This window comes from Xyrauchen texanus, chromosome 6 (genome assembly GCF_025860055.1).
Source record: "Xyrauchen texanus isolate HMW12.3.18 chromosome 6, RBS_HiC_50CHRs, whole genome shotgun sequence".
Taxonomy (NCBI): Eukaryota; Metazoa; Chordata; class Actinopteri; order Cypriniformes; family Catostomidae; genus Xyrauchen; species Xyrauchen texanus.
Window position 1 is genome coordinate 7865507 of NC_068281.1, and position 22169 is coordinate 7887675.

Below are 22169 nucleotides of genomic sequence, written 5' to 3' on the forward strand. Positions count from 1 at the left end.
TGACTTGCTGTTTCCTTTGCTTCCTTCCTTTATCCCATTTTCTTGCCAAATTATTCCTAATGTTGGCACACACCAATCGGCAGAGGACGAATCTCAGTTGACTCTGCTTCTGAGACAGTCAGCCCATGCATCTTATCATTCAGCTTGCTGAGCGTATTAAGGCAGAGACTTAGCACTTGTAGGGGCTCTTGCTATTCACCATGGCACACATGCACCATGTGGCCTCCGTAAATCATATGGGATGGTAAATCACCATAAACTGACCTTCTTGACTCTGAGGCTCTGACTTCCTGACATTGAGGCTCTGACTTTTTGAGTTTGAGGCTCTGACTTCCTGCTTCCTGACTCTGAGGCTCTGACTTCCTACTTCCTAACATTGAATTACATCCTACTATTTTGATTAATTGCTGTCCTTGGCAACAAAAAGCTACAAAGTGGGCCAGAATTCATGTCATTAGTCAATGTCTGACTATCCTGACAACCCTTTCTCATAACACCCATTATGTCTAGTGACCAGCACTACACACAAAAGAAGCTTTCCAAATTTCTCTGTACATTTGTTTTATAGATGTCAATAGCCAGAGAATATCGTGAGAAACCAACATGCTACAGTCCATTGTATAGAGAGAGTAGAAAGTAATTTATTCAAAAAAGAGGTCAAAGTTTCTGATAAACCCATTTTTTTCCAATCTATAAACAGTTGTATATTTTGCAGTTGCATACCTACAAACAGCATAAAGGTGACAGAGATAGACCACGTGACCAAACAAGGGCGTCACTTTGCAATTTTACCTGATCTGGCTAAACGCTATGGAAAAAGCTGAAGCATTGAGCTTCCTGTGCCAGTAATTTACACTTCCAAGTTATACATACTCTCTGCTCTGCATGCAAGTGTCCTCATTTATGCAAACAAACAAACAACACAAACACACACTCTCTATATTTGTGCGTCATTATTTAGGCTCACTGCAAGATATCAAAAACAATCATACAAATGGGCTCAAATTATTTGAACTAGACTTCGTTCATCCACCATATTTTCATTCCCTCCCTGTCCTGTGATGAAGTACCCTTTTTTCGTCTCTCTCTTTTGGCTTGAATGGTGTTTGTTTATTTTGGCATGTCGGTGTAAGTTCAGCCAGAAGCATACTCTAAGGAAGGTGCACAGTGCTTTGGATAAAGGCATCTGCCAAATGCATAAAATATAAATGATATAGAGTTATAAAACATCTGGGCCATTTAACAGGATAAGTTATTATACAGTAGCTGAATAACTTTAATCTCACTCAGCAGCATTCTTTTTAAAGTAATAGTTCATCCAACATTTCTTTCCTAATTTACTTACCTTCAATTTTTTTGAAACACATGACTTTCTACTGCCACTGCATGGAAATTAGTGATCGTGAAATGTTGTGTTTCGCATGAGAGTAAAAGTTGGAAAACACGAGGGTGAGTAAATAATTACAGAATTATCATTATTGGGGGAACTATTCATTTAACTCTTGCTCCACCATGAGTATTTGAAACCTGAAAAAGAAAACAGACCATAAAAGAGGACAGTTTGCACAAATGTTCCTTCAGGCAATGGTGAGAGCGCAATGCGTACTTGCGATGCATTATGAACTGTTGGCTGAGGGTTGCTTATGTAGAAGTGTTTGCATTCACCATCCTGCAAAGAGTATGCTTTGGGCATTTGAAGGAAAACAGGAAACATTTGCAGAGCTGTTGGGATGAATTTTCAATTAATGTGGTATCAGCAGGAACAAAGGTACCAGTGTGTCCTGCATGTTAAATGCACACACACACTCACACACGCACCCTTTCTCACCCCTAGGGGACTCTTCCTACCCCTTGTCAAACACCTCCATGTTAACAAAAGGCAATTAAATGCTGGCTGCTCACATCTATTGATCATATCTACACTGCACCACCATGCGCATGTAGAACAATAGGGCCCATATTCAGCCAGAATTCGCCCTGTCTCAATACAGCCCTCTGGCAGACAGACGCCCCCCTGAAGATCCATATCTGATGCTCATTTAACACCTGTTCAAGTGAATCTTTTAAAAACATATCCTAGTAACATTTTACCCCAAAATACAAAAAGTAAGAAGTTACATTTTGCATTAAGAAAATTAAGGCTATTTTAGTATCATTACGACTTCTTGCATTATGGTATTATTTTCATGACATTTAAGCCTATATTTTCCCCCACAATTGTCATTACCAGATTTTATTTTATTTATTATTATTATTATTATTATCTTTATTTCCATTATGCTCAATGGTGAGGTTCATTACTGTTATCCAATGTTTATTTTATTTTTTTATCTACATCAGCATGCATTATACAACAATTACAAGTGTCCTTGGGGTCCGGATCAGAATCAGAAACCAGTTCTGAGCTATTAAAGGTGACCCTCCTGTTCAGTAACCTCGCAAACGCTGTGCAAACAGAGTGAATTTCTGTCCTGACTTTTATAAGCTTTTAAAAGGTCTGAAGATGAAATAAGACTCAGTGTGAGAGATGAATTCTGATCACAGAGAGATACTGCAGAGACTGCAGATGAAAACACAAAAGGTCGGCTTGTGCAACAGATTGGAACAAAAGCAATGACCTTGACCTGATAATCTGTATGTGTGTGTATGTGTTTGTGTGTGTGAGCAGCAGGTAGATGCAGCACACAGACTCTCCTGTAATGCATGGTGTGACCTGTTCTTCTGTTAAAAAGGGCAAGGTGTAGATTGATTCTCTCCACCTGCTGACCTTTAGGACAGGATATGATACACCCTGCTGATCAGACAAACAAAGAGACTGAGAGAAAGAAACAGTGTGTGTGTGTGTGTGTGTGTGTGTGTGTGTGTGTGTGTGTGTTTATGGATATTTTGTATGTAAGAATGGAATCAACAGAGAGTGAGAGAGCAGAGGCATTATGTGTTTGTTTGTTTGTTTGTTATGTTCAGAGGGGGGCACAGTTCTCAGACAGCCAGGTTTCCAAAAGCACGCTTGTCAAACTTCATCAACATCTTTGTTAAATAACAACTATAATAAGTGTTTTGTTGTACTCCTTCTTACATTTACATTTATGTATATGGCAGACGCTTTTATCCAAGGTGACTTACAGTGCACTTATTACAGGAACAATTCCCCCGAAGCAACCTGGAGTTAAGTGCCTTGCTCAAGGACACAATGTTGGTGGCAGTGGGGATCAAACCAGCAACCTTCTGATTAACAGTTATGTATGAAGGCATCACCATCACTCCATTCTTCCTCACTATTCCAACCATGTGAATGGATAAGCCAAGTAGGTGATGATATGTAAAGGCCCATTCACACCATATGCGAAACAAAAATGCCAAATTATTTGTCAATGGCACATGTGTGACTCAGTTTCAAATCCGGACAAACTATCAAGGACAAACAACCTGATCTATGTTCATCAAGTTTAACTGTATAAAAGTCTAAATAAGACTTTATATATTTTGTATATAACATTGTATATTGTAAAATGAGACATTGAGCCCGATTTAGCCCCCAGGATCAATAAAGAACATCTTTCTGTCCATCTGTATTTTTGTCTGTCTGCCTGCCTGCCTGTCTGTCTTGCTTTCAAAGTGAGTTTTCTAATAGCACTCTTGAGACCACAGGGTTGGCTCCATTCCTAAACATCCTTCAAGGTCTATCCATTAATCCGTTTTGTCTGAAGTATTTTTGTGAGGGCAGAGATTCAGAGGAACCATATAAAAAGACCTCTGTTAAAAGTACAAATTTACAGGTAAGGTCTGGCCCTATGTTGGAAAGTCTACAGTATGGTGATAATTTCTAGCTATTCTTACGAAAACCATATTTATAACGATGATAAATGATTCAGACTCCCGTATGTTTTAAATTACTACCATAAAAGAGTCATTAACAAACTCTATTAGTCAAAAATGTGTCCAGGAACTTGACAGGAACAAGACATTACTTGCGTAAACTTGAAACTGTAGACTTTAATAAATGTCTGAAGTTTCAGAGAGATCCAGTATTTAATTTATAGCTTTTGGCTATTTTATAGCAGAAACAACACAAGTAGGCCTAACCTGAGAGAAAACCAACCACGAAAAACAGACAGGATGGTGAAAAACATGCAAGGACAAGTGCAAAAACTCAATATGAAACCCACAGAAGTCTGGCTCAGACTGGATAAGTTGGTGTAAATTAATCCCTGCTGAAAAAGCAGAACACTGGAACAAAATTGTTTCATTTTGAGGGTGCGTTGTTTGGGAATTCTCTGATGCACACTGCTGCAGAATGCATTGCCTCTTTCATCTCTCTACTTCCTGCAGCTCTCATTTGACATTCCCCTCCATTCGCTGCAGATCGTCATGCAGTCAGGTCACAGGTGCACTCCGCTAATGTATTCAATTATTGTATAATGCATCAGAGACAAGATTCACTCTCATTTCTGTTCTGTGGAGCAGGACTGTGTTTGTTTGTTTGTTTAGGGCAGTGTTTCCAACCTTTCTGCCACGGCACTCTCTTTACGACTTTCTACGGCACACACCTATCACACATAGGCTAACCATCCTCAATATTTTTCCTTTTCAAGAACTTGTCCATGTGTTCTTTCCATCTTGGTAGCGTGTTTATTGTAATGTTTGAAATTCAGCTATGCAAAAAAAATGTATAAAACAAGCCACATAGGTAGGCTATGCTGTGTGAGGTCACAGGTGGCAAGAGCGCTAAATGGGTAAAGCTTCTTTTCAAATTTTCTTATTTTCTAATTTGTAGATTTTTTTCTTGCAATGCCACAACAAATTACAGGGATGCAAACCCATGAGGGGCGAAAAAGGTAAGACAATCACTGGTCCACGCAAATTATTTCTGTGGATATTTTTTTTAAAGAATAAGCTAAAAGCATCAATTCCAGCTATTTCAGTGATTCAAGTTTATTCAAGTTTAAAATTGTGCAGAATTAGCTGCAAAATAAAGAGTATTTTGGTGAGGCTTGCTCCTGTTTCACAAATTTGTTCAATTTTATTAACTAAATAACTTTATTAATTAGTTCAGTGACCCCTTCTGGAAATGTCACTAGGTGGCGACAAATGAGCGTCTTATGTGCTATGAGTGAGTCAGTGAATCATTTTGAGTCGTTCATGACCAAAATATACCAAGAGACTTTATAGTGTTTAAGCATTAAAAGAACAAAGCAGATATATAGTCTTCCATCCGCCTGAGCATTATTTTTCATCCAAAAAGACAGCAAGAATAGTCTAATAAGAGTGTGTTTCAATAACGTCCTTCTCCTTTATTAAAACTTGCATGGCTGCAAATCTACTGACTTCAGTATAAGAATTATAAACACAAAGCAGTATTATTTTCCTACAGTAGCCTATTTAAACTACTGAGCATGGCTTTTAACAGAAAAGCCACAATAATAGACAAATAATAATGATTTTGAGTTTCAATAATATTGTTGTATTATCATTGTAAAGTGCTCCGTTCAACGCCAGCGTCAAACGCCGGCGAGAGCGAGCTGCAGAAAGCTTCATAGAGGGCTGATTTTATATATTACATATAAGAAAATATTTCTTGTTGCTTAGTACTCTCAAAGACATTATTGGTGAAGCAAAAACGTGTGTGTGAAAAACACTTTTGTGTGACGTCACTTCATAGATGTCAATGTATTCTGCAGCGCTGACGGGAGTCATGTGAAAGACCCTTAACGCGTATAAATATCTCTCACTTTGCACATAAATAATTGCTCTTCACAATCACAGAAGTGACCGATTATGGTTTCAAAACAGCAAATTTCTCCAAAAGGTGAAGAGTTTGGATACCTGAAATTATTATTTATTTTCATGCATTTATTTATTGTCTTTGTTTGGGATTGTTTTCGTTTAATATTGTCTTCGTTTGGGACTGTATTTGTTTGGTATTGTATGTTTGGGACTGTTTTGTTTGATATTGTTTGAGACTGTTTTTGTTTGATATTCAATTTTTGGACAGTTTTTGTTTAATTTTGTATTGTATTTTGTTTGCAAATAGATTTGTTTGTGACGTTGTTAGATATGATATTTTGGACAGTTATTGATTTTTTATATTTGTTTGAGACTGTTTTTGTATGAAATTATATTTGTTTGCAACTAATATTGTTTGATATTTTATGTATGATATGGTCTTTGTTCAGGACTGTTTTTGTTTGATATTACACTTGTTTGGGATTGTTTTATTTGATATTATCTTACTTTGGCTGTGTTATAGCTTCAGATATAGAGATTGGATAGACACACACACACACACACACACACACACATACACATGTCCAGAGTTGCACTTTAATTCATTGTCACTTTACCTGGCTGCTACCTCAGTAACTGCTATGTCCATAGAACACTATTTCATAGTATGTTATGTTTACATTTGGCATTTTTAGCAAGAGTCATCTTTTTGTACTATTCATTACAAATGTGTACTGGTCGGCGCTGCACTGTCTCTTACTGTGTCTATTGTCCTGTTCCTTTTAGTAATTGATTGCACTGTCCTGTACTTTTTTGCACACATTTGTGTTTTTGTTGGGTTTGTGTGTGTGCATGTGTGTGTGTGCGTGTGTGTGTGTGAGCGTGTATTTATCACTTTGTGGGGACCAAATGTCCCCATAAGGATAGTAAAACCCGAAATTTTTGACCTTGTGGGGACATTTTGTCGGTCCCCATGAGGAAAACAGCTTATAAATCATACTAAATTATGTTTTTTGAAAATGTAAAAATGCAGAATGTTTTCTGTGAGGGTTAGGTTTAGGGGTAGGGTTAGGTTTAGGGGATAGAATATAAAGTTTGTACAGTATAAAAACCATTATGTCTATGGAAAGTCCCCATAAAACATGGAAACACTACATGTGTGTGTGTGTGTGTGTGTGTGTGTGTGTGTGTGTGTGTGTGTGTGTGTGTGTGTGTGTGTGTGTGTGTGTGTGTTTTATTTGTTTGGGAGTCTATTTTTTGGGTATAGTATAACATCTTTTTTGTTATCCATCCATGGAAGAAAGAATGTCATGTGGTTTGGAACGACACATGTGAATTTTGTGTGAACTATTCCTTTAACACAGTGTTTGTTTATTTGGAACTGTGTATTCAAGTGTTTGTGGGCAGTGTTTGATATTTGGTTTGGTTAAACTGATCAATGCATCTAAACCCCATCATCCTATGTGACTTCCTCACTGTGGTCAAACTCAGTGATAGAGTATGTGTTTGTATGTGTGTATCCAAGGTGAACACAGTGGGGTGCCATCCTCTCAGATCCATTAAATCCACCAAGATCTTCCCCCCTTTCATTCACTGATCTTCCTCCTCTCCTCCTCTTTCTCGCTGCCTCATCTCCTCCACTCACAGCCTGAGATAGAGAGATAGAAAGACAGGAGCAGCTCTTTGATCTCAGTACCCCCTTTGCTTTGGCCATTCAGAAGGCACAAGCATAAGATCATCTCCTCTCTGAAGTTTGGCAGATCGATGAGACCACAGAGGTACAAGGGGGAGTTAGTTCTTCATCCATTCTTTTACTCTTTTTAGTCTTTTTTTAGACTTCCTCCCATTTGTTCTCAGTTTTGGTGGTTTTGCATGGTGCTGGGATGGCATGCAGGGCGTGGAAATGACTTTGAAAGGACCTGTGTGTCCCTGTAAAGGTCTGGATGCACCAGTCATGCAAATACACAAACATACATTATTTATTCTATCATGGTGGTGACTTTCTATGACTTCTATTGTTTTAATGCTGAGTTAATTATATTTTCAATCCCCTAACCCTGCCCATAGCCTAACCCCTTAAACATTTTTTATATGTTTATTCAGTCTATTTCCTCATGATGTTTCAGATTTTACTATGCTTATTGGATATCTATACCAGCTATCTTAATAGGCATATACTATAGCATAGACTTACATTGTTAAATATAAAGCTTATAATAATTAGGCAGCGGCTAGATGCTATTTACACAATGTGTAGGCCTAAATAGCAACAAAAAGCCTCTTCTTTGCACTTTGCAAATATTGTTAGATGCTGTTTTCACCCCTAATTAAAAACGAACATCCAGTATCGGGGCATCACTGCAGTGTGGTTATGTTTACCAAACCCTAACCCTTACTTTACACAGTTAACCATGGTTTTACCACAGTAACCGTAGAATCATCATGGAGAGAAAACATAGTAACCACAAACTGAAATATAGGTACTATATTAACACCATATTACTGTAGTAATGCTATGGTTAATTGCATTTAAGCCATGGCTTCCACCAAATAACATGGTTACTACCATTTTACTATAGTAAAACCATGGTTAATTTTACCCAGATTAAACCCTTCTCTTAACTCCCCGCTAAATCACAGTAAGACAATCAACAATTATATACATTTTATTTATTATTATAAGCAATATTAAATGAAATATTAAGAGTGGAGACAGGAAACAGGATGGGGAAAAGTGGGACAAAAGGGGGAATCGAACCCGGGTCATCCACATGAAAAAAGTACATCCACACTCTTTTTACACACTACCCCACCACAGCAACACAATGGGGTGCAATTTGTCTTCAATTTCTCTGTTTCCACCAGACTACTTAAGTGCAAATAGCCGTGTGTGACGGGTGCCAGCAGGTACGTGATAGCAGTGCGATATGTGTAAACCTCATTCTCCTGTCCACAAGAGGTGCACTTGCGACTGATGCTTGAAGCTGTAGTCTTTAGCTTCCTTGTTAGCGTGCCCACCTCCCATGCTGGCTTACGCTGGTTCGAATACCACTCAGAGCGGCTCGAACAGGACTGGTTACTGCAATTAACACTTAGTGCAAAAAGACACTTCGTTATAATTACAACAAACTAAACCTAACCCTGCCATTAAAGCCATAACGTTAAATGGATAAGTGTGGACGTGGACTAAAATAAAAAAAATTAAATATTTTAAAAGATATGTTTTTCATATTAATGCATGGCTTTTCCACTTGCACACGTCCCTGTATGTTAAAAAGATGTATATAAAGATAGTGCTCACTTTTGAGGGACAATTTTATCCTTAAACTTTAGCTAATCGTGTACATGTACAGAATCTCAGAAAATGATCAAGTATGCAAAAGTTATCACTAGTGTATCAAAATAAAAAGTGAGCATGGCATAAAGAGTTTCTCAGACTATATCTTAGGACTAAATCCATGGCTTGAACAATATTATCATTGTATTATATATGTTGTTTGACTGTTGTAAGCTCACATATACAAAACGTTTAGTTTGTTGAATTTGCCTGTTTTTTTATTTTTATTATTTATTATTATTATTTTTATTTTTACTATTCTGCTTGCAAGCCTAGGGAGATGAGATGCAAATTAACATGTGCTATATTGTATTTTTGTGCTGTCCCTATAGAAATAAATAAATAAAATAAAATTGTGAATTCTCAGGAGGCTCAAAGCAACTAATCAACAAACTACAGTAGTTTAATGACCCAAACTACTAAACAATGCACACAGAAGAGCCTATTGCATGTACCTGCTGTACAAAGGCATCCTTAAATCTTATACTGGTTTACTTTTTAAACTTGTACTTTTTATTTCCTGCAATAAAAAGAATCATTTCACACCTTTTAGCTTGTGTTTCTTGCCCTTTATCCACACGATCTCTAACACACTGCATAAGCTGAATACAATTAAGCAGTAAAATTGTAAATAAACGATGGGGTTTGGCGCTCTCTTCTGGAATTTGCATGCTAATGCATGCCACAGACTAAAGAGATTTTATTTAAATAAGAGAGTTTGGAATAGCAGAATCATGCACAGTATACACACTATAATGCCTGCTGCTTTTTTAAATAGTTGATGAAACATAATTGCACAATTAAAATTTTGGCCCCCATTAACTTCCATTGTAAGTGCCTCACTTTAACCCAAATTTGTGCTTTTTTCTTTAAAGAAAAGGGCAAATAAATATTTTCATTTTTTTATTTTTGCTGATTATGCCGAAAATGCTGTCTATTGAGTTGAACTTGTATTGATATATAACTTTGAATATTCCTTTAAGTCATCTAGGTATTCTGTGAATGCCGAAAATGTGGTTAAAAGACTGTTACACACTGTTCCAAAGTATAGACAGAAGACCTAAACATACACGCTAACATGATTTTAATGTGATAAAATGAGGGATTTACTGTTGTTACAGTGTTTACCACACTACATGGTTGACCAGCGTTACGTCCTCATGACATTAAAGTTGTAATTTTGGCTATAGCTTTACACAGATAAGGTTAATAGCAATTTTACTGCACTAAAATCAGTTTAAGACTTGCAGCTATACTTCTGAAACTTTTTAAGAGTTAATTTACATGTTGATTTACTGGCCCTATTCACCTCCATTGTAAGCATTACTATGAATGCAATTTTTGCTTCTTTTTTATTATTAAATAAGTGACAAGTCAAAATAATTTTTTGTGGTAATCAACATTATGCCACAAATGTTGTTGATTATGCTGAACTCAGACATTCCTTTAATAAAATCTACATCCATTTATCACATTTCCACATTCCAGAAACAGAAACAGCGTCAAGAAATTAACTATTGGGGTCCTCAAATGATTTGAATGCAACAGATATAAAATAAATAACTATGTAATATACGGTGCATTAGATTTGAAATAAAGGAGAGATTGGCATGCTGTAACTCTCTTGAATTTAATTAAGTTCAATTGATTTATCTAAATTTGCGATCGTACTTTACACAACTATTCAGAGCAGAGTGTGATAACACATGGATTGTGATAAAGGTCTATGTCTTGACATACTTGAGATGCAATGTCCCTTATTTTAAACTTGCAAGAAACTGCCCTAAACGAACAACTTAAAAACATCTTTTCATTTAGGGTCCTGCCTCTGTTCATTTTAAATACGTTTAAATCTCCTCTGAAATTAAATTCTATGACAAACTGACACATTTTAAGAGTATAATCTGTCTTCTGACTGTCCAGGTGAAATGGTTTGGAAAAGCACACAATATATCACATCCAGAACATTACACTTCAAACTAACAGCACTTCTCAGCACAACTCCAAAACAAATCCCCCAGTGAGCAGCATACAGCACAGTTACTGAACCTCACATCATTTTAGCATGTTGGCAACAACGTTTCTGCAACAAATTTAGAACAGTGATACGTTAGAAGCTTACTTTTATTTTTTCAAGGCTTCCAAACTGTTTGTGGACTTCCTTTAAGTAATGTTAAAGAATAGTTCACCCAAAAATTGTTTCATATTTACTCACTCTCACGTCTTTCCAAACACATATGACTATATTTCTTCCGTAAAACCCCAAAATAGGTATTTTAATGAATATAGTGGTCTGCCAAATTCAATGGCAGTTGGTAGTGTCTCACTTTAAAGCTTAAAAAAGGACCCAAAAAATAAAAGTAGCACTAAAACAATGTGCAAGCCACAAGATTCTGTCATGATGCTCATGAACATGCAATAGACGTAAGGATTTTAACTGAAATTTGTTTTAAATTCCTGGTTGTTTCTCTTCAAACCCTATGATATGACACATATGTTATATGGACTGCTTTATGATACATATGCGTCCTTCTTTTAGCTTTCAAGTGAGTCACAATCCACTGCTATTTTATTGAAAAGATGGCCTGAGATATTTATTAAAGCATCTCCTTCTGTGAAGAAAGAAAAAAGTCTACATGAAGGTAAGTAAATTATGACCAAACTTTAATTTTGGTGTGAACTAGCCTTTTAAAACAGTGGTATTTAGCATCTTGCTAACAACTTACACTTTTTTAAAAAAAACAGTGACTGTTTGCTATTTATGTTGTTGAACAGATGCTTAAAGTCTGTTAAAGCTATATGTTAATAATGCTAACCATATATATGCTCTGTTAATATTGTAACACTATTTAGATACAAGTAGGACAATTAACCCTAGAAGGAATATGTGGGACACAAATGTCCCAGTGTCTAGTCATTATGACATACTTTAAAAAAAATATGTCTTTTGATCTGCCTTTCCAGGTATTCCTCAGTTAAGGTGTCTTTTATCATGTGAAGTGAATTTTTTAACATTTATTTGAATATGTTTATTATTATTATTATTAAGATAATTTGCATCACCACCCCTACATTTGTGGATGCTATTTAACCCATATGGAATTCAATTTATTTAACACTGGTATTATTTTTACGATACATTGATTGTTTTAATTTTTTATGGACAGTAATTCATAACAAATGGAAACTGAAAACAATCATTGATTACATTTTCCATTTGTTATACATAGAAATTCATTACATATGGAAAATGATACACTGATTGTTTTCAGTTTCCATTTGTTATGAATTACTGCACATATCCCCACCCCATCACTACCCCTACATATGTGGATCCTACATAACCCATATGGGATTCAATGTATTTAACACTGGTATTATTTTTGTGATACATTGACTGTCCTCAGTTACATTGCCATGCTCAGTAATTAAATATACAGTATGTTAAATACCATGTTCACGCTTATTTTTATGTGTAGTATGCAAGTACATAAAGTCATTCAGCTGATTATTACATCCAAAGTGCTTAACATCATAGCTATTAAAGGGACAGTCCACATGGAGCAACCTGAGGTTAGATGCCTAGTTCAGTAAAGGCACAATGGTCATAGCTCTTTGACCACTGTTTAGTGTGTTTGAACCTGCAACTTTTCTACGCCTCACCACTACAAATATAACTACATTTGAACCTAGTCCATTGTACTTACTTGTGTGTTTTTGTATGGGCAGGGTTGTTGAGACAATTCATATTTTACAACCAAACATGGAAATTGCCCATATTTCTGTTATACAGGCTATCACCTTAATGTGACAGGGCGGAGGGCGGGGCCGGGTCATGATGCTGCACACCCGGCCCCTAATCAGACTAATCAGGCCTCCGAGAGGGATAAAGGCCAACCGAGGACGGCAGTGTGTGTGTGAGAGAGAGAGAGAGAGAGAGAGAGAGAGAGAGAGAGAGATTTACGGACAGCTGGCCGACACCTGTGTGTGTGTGTGTTTGTGTCTTTTGGTTAAGTTTATAATTAAAATATTATTTATATTATCAAGCCGGTTCTCACCTCCTCCTTTCCATTAGTCTCTTTACATACACACACACACACACACATATATATATATATGTGTGTGTGTATATATACTGTATATATACTAATATAAATAAAATGTTACAATTTTCTAGAATTTCATGAATTCACTTGGGTCTTTTTTGACCAACATATTCATTAAAGGGGTGAATTTATATATGCATTCTAGGGTTAATCACAATCACAATAAAATCATGATACAGTACAATATGTGCAATTTCTAAATCGCAGAGAGCTGCAATTTTATGTTATGTTATGTTTTTTTTTACTTAGAATTCTGTGGCATACAGTTCGCCATTAGAATGTGGCACACAACAAAGGTACACAACCAATAGTTACAAGAGAACAGGATAGAAATGAGGAAGAAGAAATTAAGAATAAAGCAACACCTGAATGCATCAAAAATAACGAACGCTATAATTTATGCAAAGAATATTCTATGCAATTCAAATCGCAACTGCAATATCTACAATTAGTCATCCTACAAAAGGATGTATAAAACTAACCTGCAGCATATAGAAAAGTGCCACCAAAAGACATTTAAGACTTGAGTCATCTCAACAACAAAATATAGAATGTGACTAGTAGTTTTTTTGCATCACATTGCATCGCTTGTTGTAGAAAAACAAAATATAATAATAAAAATTGGATGTGAAATTAAATTACGATCAACTTTTTTTTTTTTCATGAGAGATCCAATGGCTCAATCTCAGCCACAGAACATCACATTGAATTTTTAAAGGATGAAAAATAGGGAGAGAACACAATGGAGCATTAACATTCTGTGCAAGTTTAGTCAGTACTGACACAAATGGGAGGAAGTGTCAGCGAATGGCTGGGAGACTGTCCATTTAGAGCTGTCAGTGGTTCTCGCTCTCACATAGAGGCTTCTCTTATCTGACAGACTGCATATATACTCTACACAAATGCTTTAGTTGACACCAGCCTTTATCAGGGCACTGTGTACGCATTACAGGCCCATAAACGTCCCATAAGGGCCGTTAATCTGTTACATAATGTGTCAAGTGTCTCTGCATTCAATTTTCTTCTCACAATGGCTCAATAAATTCATCAAGTACATGAAACAGTCAAACTCTGAAAAAAGGGAGTATACTTCAAGGGGGTTGATTGTGCAGTGCAATTATTCAACTGGAAAGCATGACTGAATATCTGAAAATAAAGAGGAATTATGATCTACCAGGCACATAGTTTATGTTCACAGTTCTGATACTCCAACAGCTCCATATTATCAAGAAGAGCTAAATTGCTAAACTGTTTTGTTTATGATTGAAAGTTTACTTTTTCTAACTCCTCATAAACTGTTCATCAGACTCTAACCAAAAACATGTCACAAAGCTTCTTTTGCTGCTCATGGTGCTGATAATTGTCTTGACCCCGGTATCACTGCTTGCAGATATGTTTATACTTGTTTTACTACGTCTCTGGTCATGGTGGTTTTTAGATGGATGGCGAGGCTTTTTAGGTCAGGTAAAATCTGTTATCTCTGATCCAGTTCGTTAGCTGGCTTCCATGGCTGCAGCATGCACTGTTGTTTGCCTGCAAACTTATTCAAATCTGGCAACCCGGCGGTGTCGAAATACTATTGGTGAGTGGGCAGTGGGCGGGATCACACAGGCCAAAACATAAACATAAATTCCAGCCCCGAATGGAAACTTCAAAGTTGAATATACTGACTGTAGCATTGTTATCGGAGAAGCCAGTATTTCAACATAGCAAGTTACCTAATTCTCTATATTATGGTCATTTTATGATTTATTACAGTAAAATATTACTTATTCATTAGACTTATTCCTTAAACATTTTAGGCTGGCATTCCCCACTGGATTTTATCCTGACTTTTAAAAAACATTTTAAGTTGACTCTGACATTGCCAATGGGCACAGCACATGATCACATATGATGCAGGTTCAAGTGTTTGACTTTGCTGCTTTAGATAAGACAGTGGTTATTCTTCATTATTCATACTGGCTGCCATGTTGATGGAAAAACAAATCATGCATATTCATGTTATTTTATTGATTTTAATAAGATATATTATATAAATTGATTATTTATTATAAATATGATGTAAAGACCTACTTACTAAATATCTGTTTGTTTAGTATGTTGTTTTGACATGAGTGTTGTACAGTAGCTAGCATGACCTGTAATGTCTCTTGTATGCAATGCATGGCTTATTTGTATGGAATGCACAGCATAACAGAAGAGAAACTGGCTGTGAATGCAAAAGTAATGCAAAAATAATACAAGTAATGTAACTCTTTACTTTACAAAAAAAGTACTTTTTAATTATTTTAGGTACTTTTTGTGGCAAAAACGGCACTTGTTCGTCGGAAATGAGTAAGCAGGAACAATCAAAAAGACTCTAATAAACAAAACACAGCATAAAAGTGATTTTCAGCATAACAAATTCACACATCGACACACACACACAGCTCTCTCTCTCAGCCAGCTGTGCAGCGATCCTCCGTGATGCCGTGCAATGGCACTGGACTTCACCTCCTGGTGGACGGCAGTGGAATCCTCCTCTTCCCGGCGAACGACAGTGGGCTCTTTCCCCTCCTGGTGGACGGCAGCGGGCTCCTTCACCTTCTAGCGACCTTTCCAGTACAATGTAGCAAAATGTATGATACTATACAAGTAAACAAAATCAAACATTGAAACTCATCACAGGAACTGCATAGGCCCAACCATATGCAAAATTATTAACACAACATATTGGATAGAAAAACTAATGAATTTCAATGTTTTCAAGGCCTTGGCAGCCAATAATTCACCATACAAAACACATTGTTATCAGCACAAACCATGTACGTATACCCTCAAAGCAGAACCTGTATTTAATGTAGTCTGTTTCAGTAAGTTGTTTTTTGTTTACCTAGTGATTCTGATTTACATGCTTAGGTTTCTTCATAGTTTTCGAGGATGAGGGCATAGGCATCCTTTACAGGTGGGATGGGTAAGCGTCTAATGCAGAAGAACCATCTCCAGTTCTTGAGCATGAGTTTACATTTCGTTTGTGTGCTTTATAATAAGTGGCGATCCAGCATTGAAATGTATTTTTGATGTTATAATGAGTGCTCGTTGCAGCTGTAATCAGTGGCATTGAGTGACAGCGGGCGGTGATGCGTTGACCGAGGCCAGAACGAATGACTCTTATGAGCAGATTATTTCGAATCTACAGTGCGAAACACAGAGCGCCACCAATATAGTTAAATTCCCGAAATAATAATTCTTATGAGCCCATTATTTTGAATCTACAGCATGACCAGTGTAATGCGGTTGCCAAAAGAATTACTCTTATGTGTCTGTTCACATGTAATCTAAACTCAGACCATGATTGTAGTCCGATTGCTGAAAGAATGATCGTTATGAGCCTGTTCTTTTCCATCTACAGCATGACAAGTGTTTGTGGTTCCTGAACGAATGACTCTTATGTGCAGATTATTTTGAATCTACAGTGTTAAACACACACCACGACCCATTTAATGTGGTTTGCAAAATAATGACTTTTATGAGCCAGTTCTTTTTACTGAATCGGAGTTCAATCATATCCAGTTTGAAATGAGCAACAAAATGTTACTGTGTCATACAATGTAGCTTAAGGCTCCTGGCAAAAAATCTGCATTTCTTTTTCTAAATTATTTCTCCCTTAAAAAACATAAAAAATTAATAGAACCATTAAGGAATCAAAATTGTTAAGAGGAATCAAAATCCGAATTATTAAAATCCTTATGATTCCCATCCCTACAGAAAAGAAACACATTTTTGTTTTTCAATTGTAGTGGGTTGTAGCTGTCATATTCCCTGTTGTTTTGTCTTGACTTTTATGTTGAAATTCTTGTTTATGTCCTGTTTCCTGATAGTTTTGTAGACTTTTGTAGTTTCATTTTATGTTTGGTTTTCCCTTGATTATTTCCTCAGGCGTCCCTCGTTCCCTTGTTTGCCCTGTGTATTTAAGCCCTGGTTTTCCCGGTTTTCTTTGTGAGTCTTTGCATGATTTGTCTATGCTCAGGTCCTTGTGTTTTGCGTTTCTTTTGATTCTGAGTTAGCTTGTTTATTTTGCAGTTTAATAAAGCTGCGTTTAGATCATCATTCCTTGCCTGCCTCGTCACAGTAGCATGAATAATACTGCATTTGTCTGCATTTCTCATATTTATACAAATCCTGACATGAATACATCACACATATCTTTTTGAAAAGCTTTTGGTAAAACTTCACAATAAGGTTCAATTTGTTAATGCTAGTTAACATTAGTTAATATGAACTACCAATATTTTTACAGCATTTCTTAATCTTGGTTAATGTTAATATAAAAAACTAAATCAAATGTACTATGTAATAATGCACTATGAACTAACATGAACTAAAAATTAACAATTGTATTTTTATGTTACCAAGCTATAAATATATATACATTATACAGAATATTAATGCTGGACCTGTACTGCTGCATCATGGTTGTGCATTAGAATAGAATGAGCATTAGAAATTGGAGAGCTATTTCTACTTTCTCTCTGAGGGCTTTATTTCAAATCAATCATGCACACTTTCTAATTAAAGTCAGGTGTCAGGAGACCATCCATGTTCATTTTATGATATTGTTTGTATTCTATTTGCTGTCAAAAGATGACACTTAATTATCCACAGAGGGTAAAAAGCAATCTAATCTTTTCTAATCAGATGAAGCACTGTCTCTTGACCTGCATTCTGTTTCTCAGCTTATTGTAAAGGAGGATTTGAGTTTTACAATGTAAATCAATGTTTTAGATGATAGAAGATGTATGACCCCACACCAAGTACCAGACCACCTACTCATGACTGTGAAGTGATGTCATTAAACAAAGTTATTATCTGATGTTGCATGTGTGCATCTCTCATAATCCTCATAGACACAAGAACCCATCCCTGAGCTTGACCAGAACTGTTCTTGTTATCTTATCTGCTAAACATGTCAAGAAGAACACTTGAGGAACACTTGAGAACCTTTAGTTGAGAAGAACAAGAACAGTTCATTAAACCAAATAAAGTGTAGTCTTGCTTTCAAAAGTGCATGTGATGAAGAGAATGAATGTCAAGAATGTTAACCAAAATACGTCTACATGCTTTGTTAGTTAAGCATTAAACAAGCCAAGGATGCAATAGACAACAAGTGTGACTGTGGATGAGAAGGTTTTAGGTGTCAGCTTCTGGCTGTCACATGAATCTCTGTCACTTGGGGGTCAATAAAGTACCTCCATCAATGTGAAAAAAGGTTAGCTATTTTTTTTTTTATGCATTTGCCAGACGCTTTTATACAAAGCAACTTACAGAGCCCTTATTACAGGGACAATCCCCCTGGAGCAACCTGGAGTTAAGTGCCTTGCTCAAGGACACAATGGTGGTGGCTGTGGGGTTCAAACCAGTGTCCTTCTGATTATTACATAAGCAAGTGTAATGTTTAGTGAGTACATTGGCACAAACTATTCTGTGCCCCCCCATCTTCAAGAGACTCTTATTTTGAAATCAACTTCTTCACTATATTTCCAAAGATGCACCGTAATCATCTTCACCTGTCTTCTTTCATCATTGTCTTCAGCTGTTTTGTGGTAACCATCATTTGTACCTTTATTTAGACCCTTCATGTTCAGCTATTAGTTGTTCAGCCGTCTTGTTGATAGTAGCATAGAAGCGAAGTAGTCCCATTGTTCTACAAGCCTTGTGTTATTTGTATATCCATTTTCTTCATTAAATGCTGCATTTATATTCACTAACTTCTCTCTTTCCTGGCTCATTGCTGACAGAAGACTAGACCTAAACTCAGCAGTTAAGCTCCTGCATCTCTGTCAGGGGAATCATTAGTTGGAGGACTATGTGGCAGAGTTTTGTGAGTTGGCTGACTTTGTAGACTTCATCAATGTGGCTCTTAAAGACTTCTTCTGTTTTTGGACTAAACGAGCCAATTAAGTCACTTATGCCCCTGCACCCTGGTCCAGCTCCTTGACCTGGCCTTGTTATTCAGCAGATCAGCCTTCACGGAATAGTGGAGGATTCCCCAGCTCCTTCCAAGCCTGCCCAGGCTCCTTCCCTCCAGGCCTTCCCTGGCCAATGAGCCAACGCCCATACCTGCCACAGGAGCCAGTTCCTGAAGCCTTGTCCATCCCAGAACCAGCTTTCATGCCAGCTCCAGCCCTAGAGGAATTTTCAGGGGGGCACTATGGCTCCTGTGGTCTCAAGAGCACCCTTCAACGGAGAGCACTATCTCCCCAGCCTCCGTGGTGTTCGAGATCTCTGCCCCTTGAGCCTCCCATGGCTCCGCTTTCCGAGTCTCCCACAGCTGTGCTCGCGGACATTCAGAAGAGGAGGAAAAAGGGCTCCTACTCCCCTGTCACTGCCTGTGCTCATGGCCGAGGAGGTTGCTCCCCTGTCACTGCCTGCACTCACGGCCACTGTCTCTTATTTTGAAGTCACCTTCACTACTTTTACCAAGATTCATTGTTATCATTTTCATCTGTTTCGTGTGTGGTTTTTATTTTTTATTTTTTTATTTAGACCCTTCATGTTCAGCTATTAGTGGTCTGGTCGATGGTAGTATTGACACAAAGTAATCCCTTTTGTTCTTCAATGCCTTGTTAATTGTATATCCATCTTTAAATACTGCATTTGGGTTCATCTCTCTCTCTCATTCCCAGGGGCATTTAAATAGAGGTAATTCATGACTTGTCCTGGTCTTATGAGAGCTGATTATTAATCAAATTTCAACTTGATAATACAGCTATGTATAAACATTTTGGCCATTCACCCTCAGAACATGAGAGTTAATGGCCAGATAGAGTCCAATAAATTTCATGGACATTACAAAGCCATTTAAAGCCAAGTAGATTTGTATAATTAACACTGTAAATATTTTCCAAGATGTCTAGTTAACATCACGACAGTATCTTGCTGGAAAATTTTAAAGGTTCACAATCTATAGTGAAATGCAAGATTTGAAATAAAATAAATAGCAATTTGAGACCATTTAGCTAATGTTTAGTCAAATATGGCAATGCCATTGGCTCTGTACATCTTCAATCAATCAAGGCATAGTGACTATTACTTACTAAAAATGTCTCAACAGATATAAAGATAAACTGAGTTGCACAACAGGCAATTATCACACCCACCCAATTTGACACCCACATCAATGGCTCTGACCTAACAATTTCCATTGGCCCTGTATTGACATGATTGTAAGTGAATACTTACTCTAGAAAAATGTTTTCTTTTTTCTTTTCACTTTATCTTCACAGTGGCCTTAAAAAGTATTTGGATACTTAAGCAAAAAACATTAAAATATATCAAGCTAACAGTAGTGTTTATGTATGTATAAAGTAATTCCTCTAGTTCACACAGTTTTCCTAGCAGAATAAGCACAGGTGTAGTTCTGTATATTAACAAGTTCCAGTATAATGTTTGACAACCAGTGATCTATCTATCTATAATTTTTGTTTTTGTTTAGCTTGAAAGGTGTTCTTATGCTATCTTTATAGTGTCACTTGGTAATCTATTTTGTTATCTAATATAATGGCATTCATGCAGTTTTGAGATTGGCTTTTAAAGGCCACTGTACATGCTTTGTATCCTTTGCATAAGGAAATGACTAGAACCAAAATGAACGAAAACTTAGTACAGTTAACCTCATCACCAGTCAACTTCCTCTCTGTTACCGTAACAACCCCTCCCCTTTTGTTGTGGCACCACCTAAAAAACACTCCTCCTCAGGGTCAATGGTGCATTTCCACCACCTTCATAACAGCAAGTACATTCTAACCCTTTGTAAAGTCCCAAGATAAGCACAGGTGGTACATTCAAGATTAACTTCAGCTGTGACTTCAAAACCAGTGGAATTATAAGCAAGACACTGGGACAGCATATTATGCCTGGGGATACATACCTGTGGCTACTCTCTATAGTAGCCAGTTTATGTGTTCTAAACACTGAGGCTTCTTCAGGGTAGGTTGTCATACTTTTATCTCTCGATTTCATTCAACAAATGTGTCAATTCTACAATTATGACAAATTTACTGTGATCTTCATTGTATCATTATATTAACATTACATTTTCTCTTTTGACTGTCTGTAGAAATATGTCACTCACTCTTCCAGAGAGGCTGTCAAATGCAGGTAAGAGGAACTTGTTAAGGAACTTGTTAATATAAGATGTCTGCATTTTATCAGGTTAAATTGCAATGTGTATTTTATTTTGTACATTTTTTTTGGTAGGTTTTTTAAGTTAAAATTCTTTCTCCAATCCCAGACTAATGTGCAAAGAAGTATTTGTACATTGATTTCTGCAAATGCAAAAACTGTTGCACTATCAAAACCTTTATCTGTTTGTTTAAGGGTATAGTTCTAATAATGAAATTCTGTCAGTTTATTCACCCTCATGTTGTTCAAACCCTCTATGACTCTATGGCATACCTGCCAACATTGGATTGTGTGTCTTTGTGCGAGAAACAGCAGCCGGTGGAGTTTTTGAGCGACAGTACCTGTCAGTAATACTACACTGAAGATGAATAATACCAAGAAATTTACCCTGTATTCAGATGGTCCCTTACAACATCCTTCACAGTTTTAGCAATAAATGCTTTTTGAGTTATTAATAATAAAACATGTATATCTTTTTTTTTTTCTCCCCAATTTGGAATGCCCAATTCCCAATGCGCTGTAGGTCCTCATGGTGGCATAGTGACTTGCCGCAATCCAGGTGGCGGAGGATGAATCTCAGTTGCTTCCGCGTCTGAGACAGCTAATCCATGCATTTTTGCTTGTTGAGCGCGTTACCGTAGAGACATAGCACTTGTGGAGGCTTCACGCTATTCTGTTTTGCATCCACGTATAACTCACCATGCACCCACACCGAGATCAAGAACAACATTATAGCGACCACGAGGAGGTTACCCCAAGTGACTATACCCTCCCTAGCAACTGGGCCAATTTGGTTGCTTAGGAGACCTGGCTGGAGTCACTCAGCACGCCCTGGA

General features: G+C 37.0%; 1 protein-coding gene across 1 annotated transcript in view; it reads left to right on the forward strand.

Moving 5' to 3' along the window:
* LOC127645066 (zonadhesin) overlaps positions 1-22169 on the forward strand; it is a 67050-nt gene that overhangs the window by 19685 nt on the left and 25196 nt on the right. The window contains exon 4 of the mRNA XM_052128588.1: positions 21269-21309. Within this exon, the coding sequence (XP_051984548.1) occupies positions 21269-21309 (41 nt within the window). The remainder of the gene's footprint in view (positions 1-21268; positions 21310-22169) is intronic.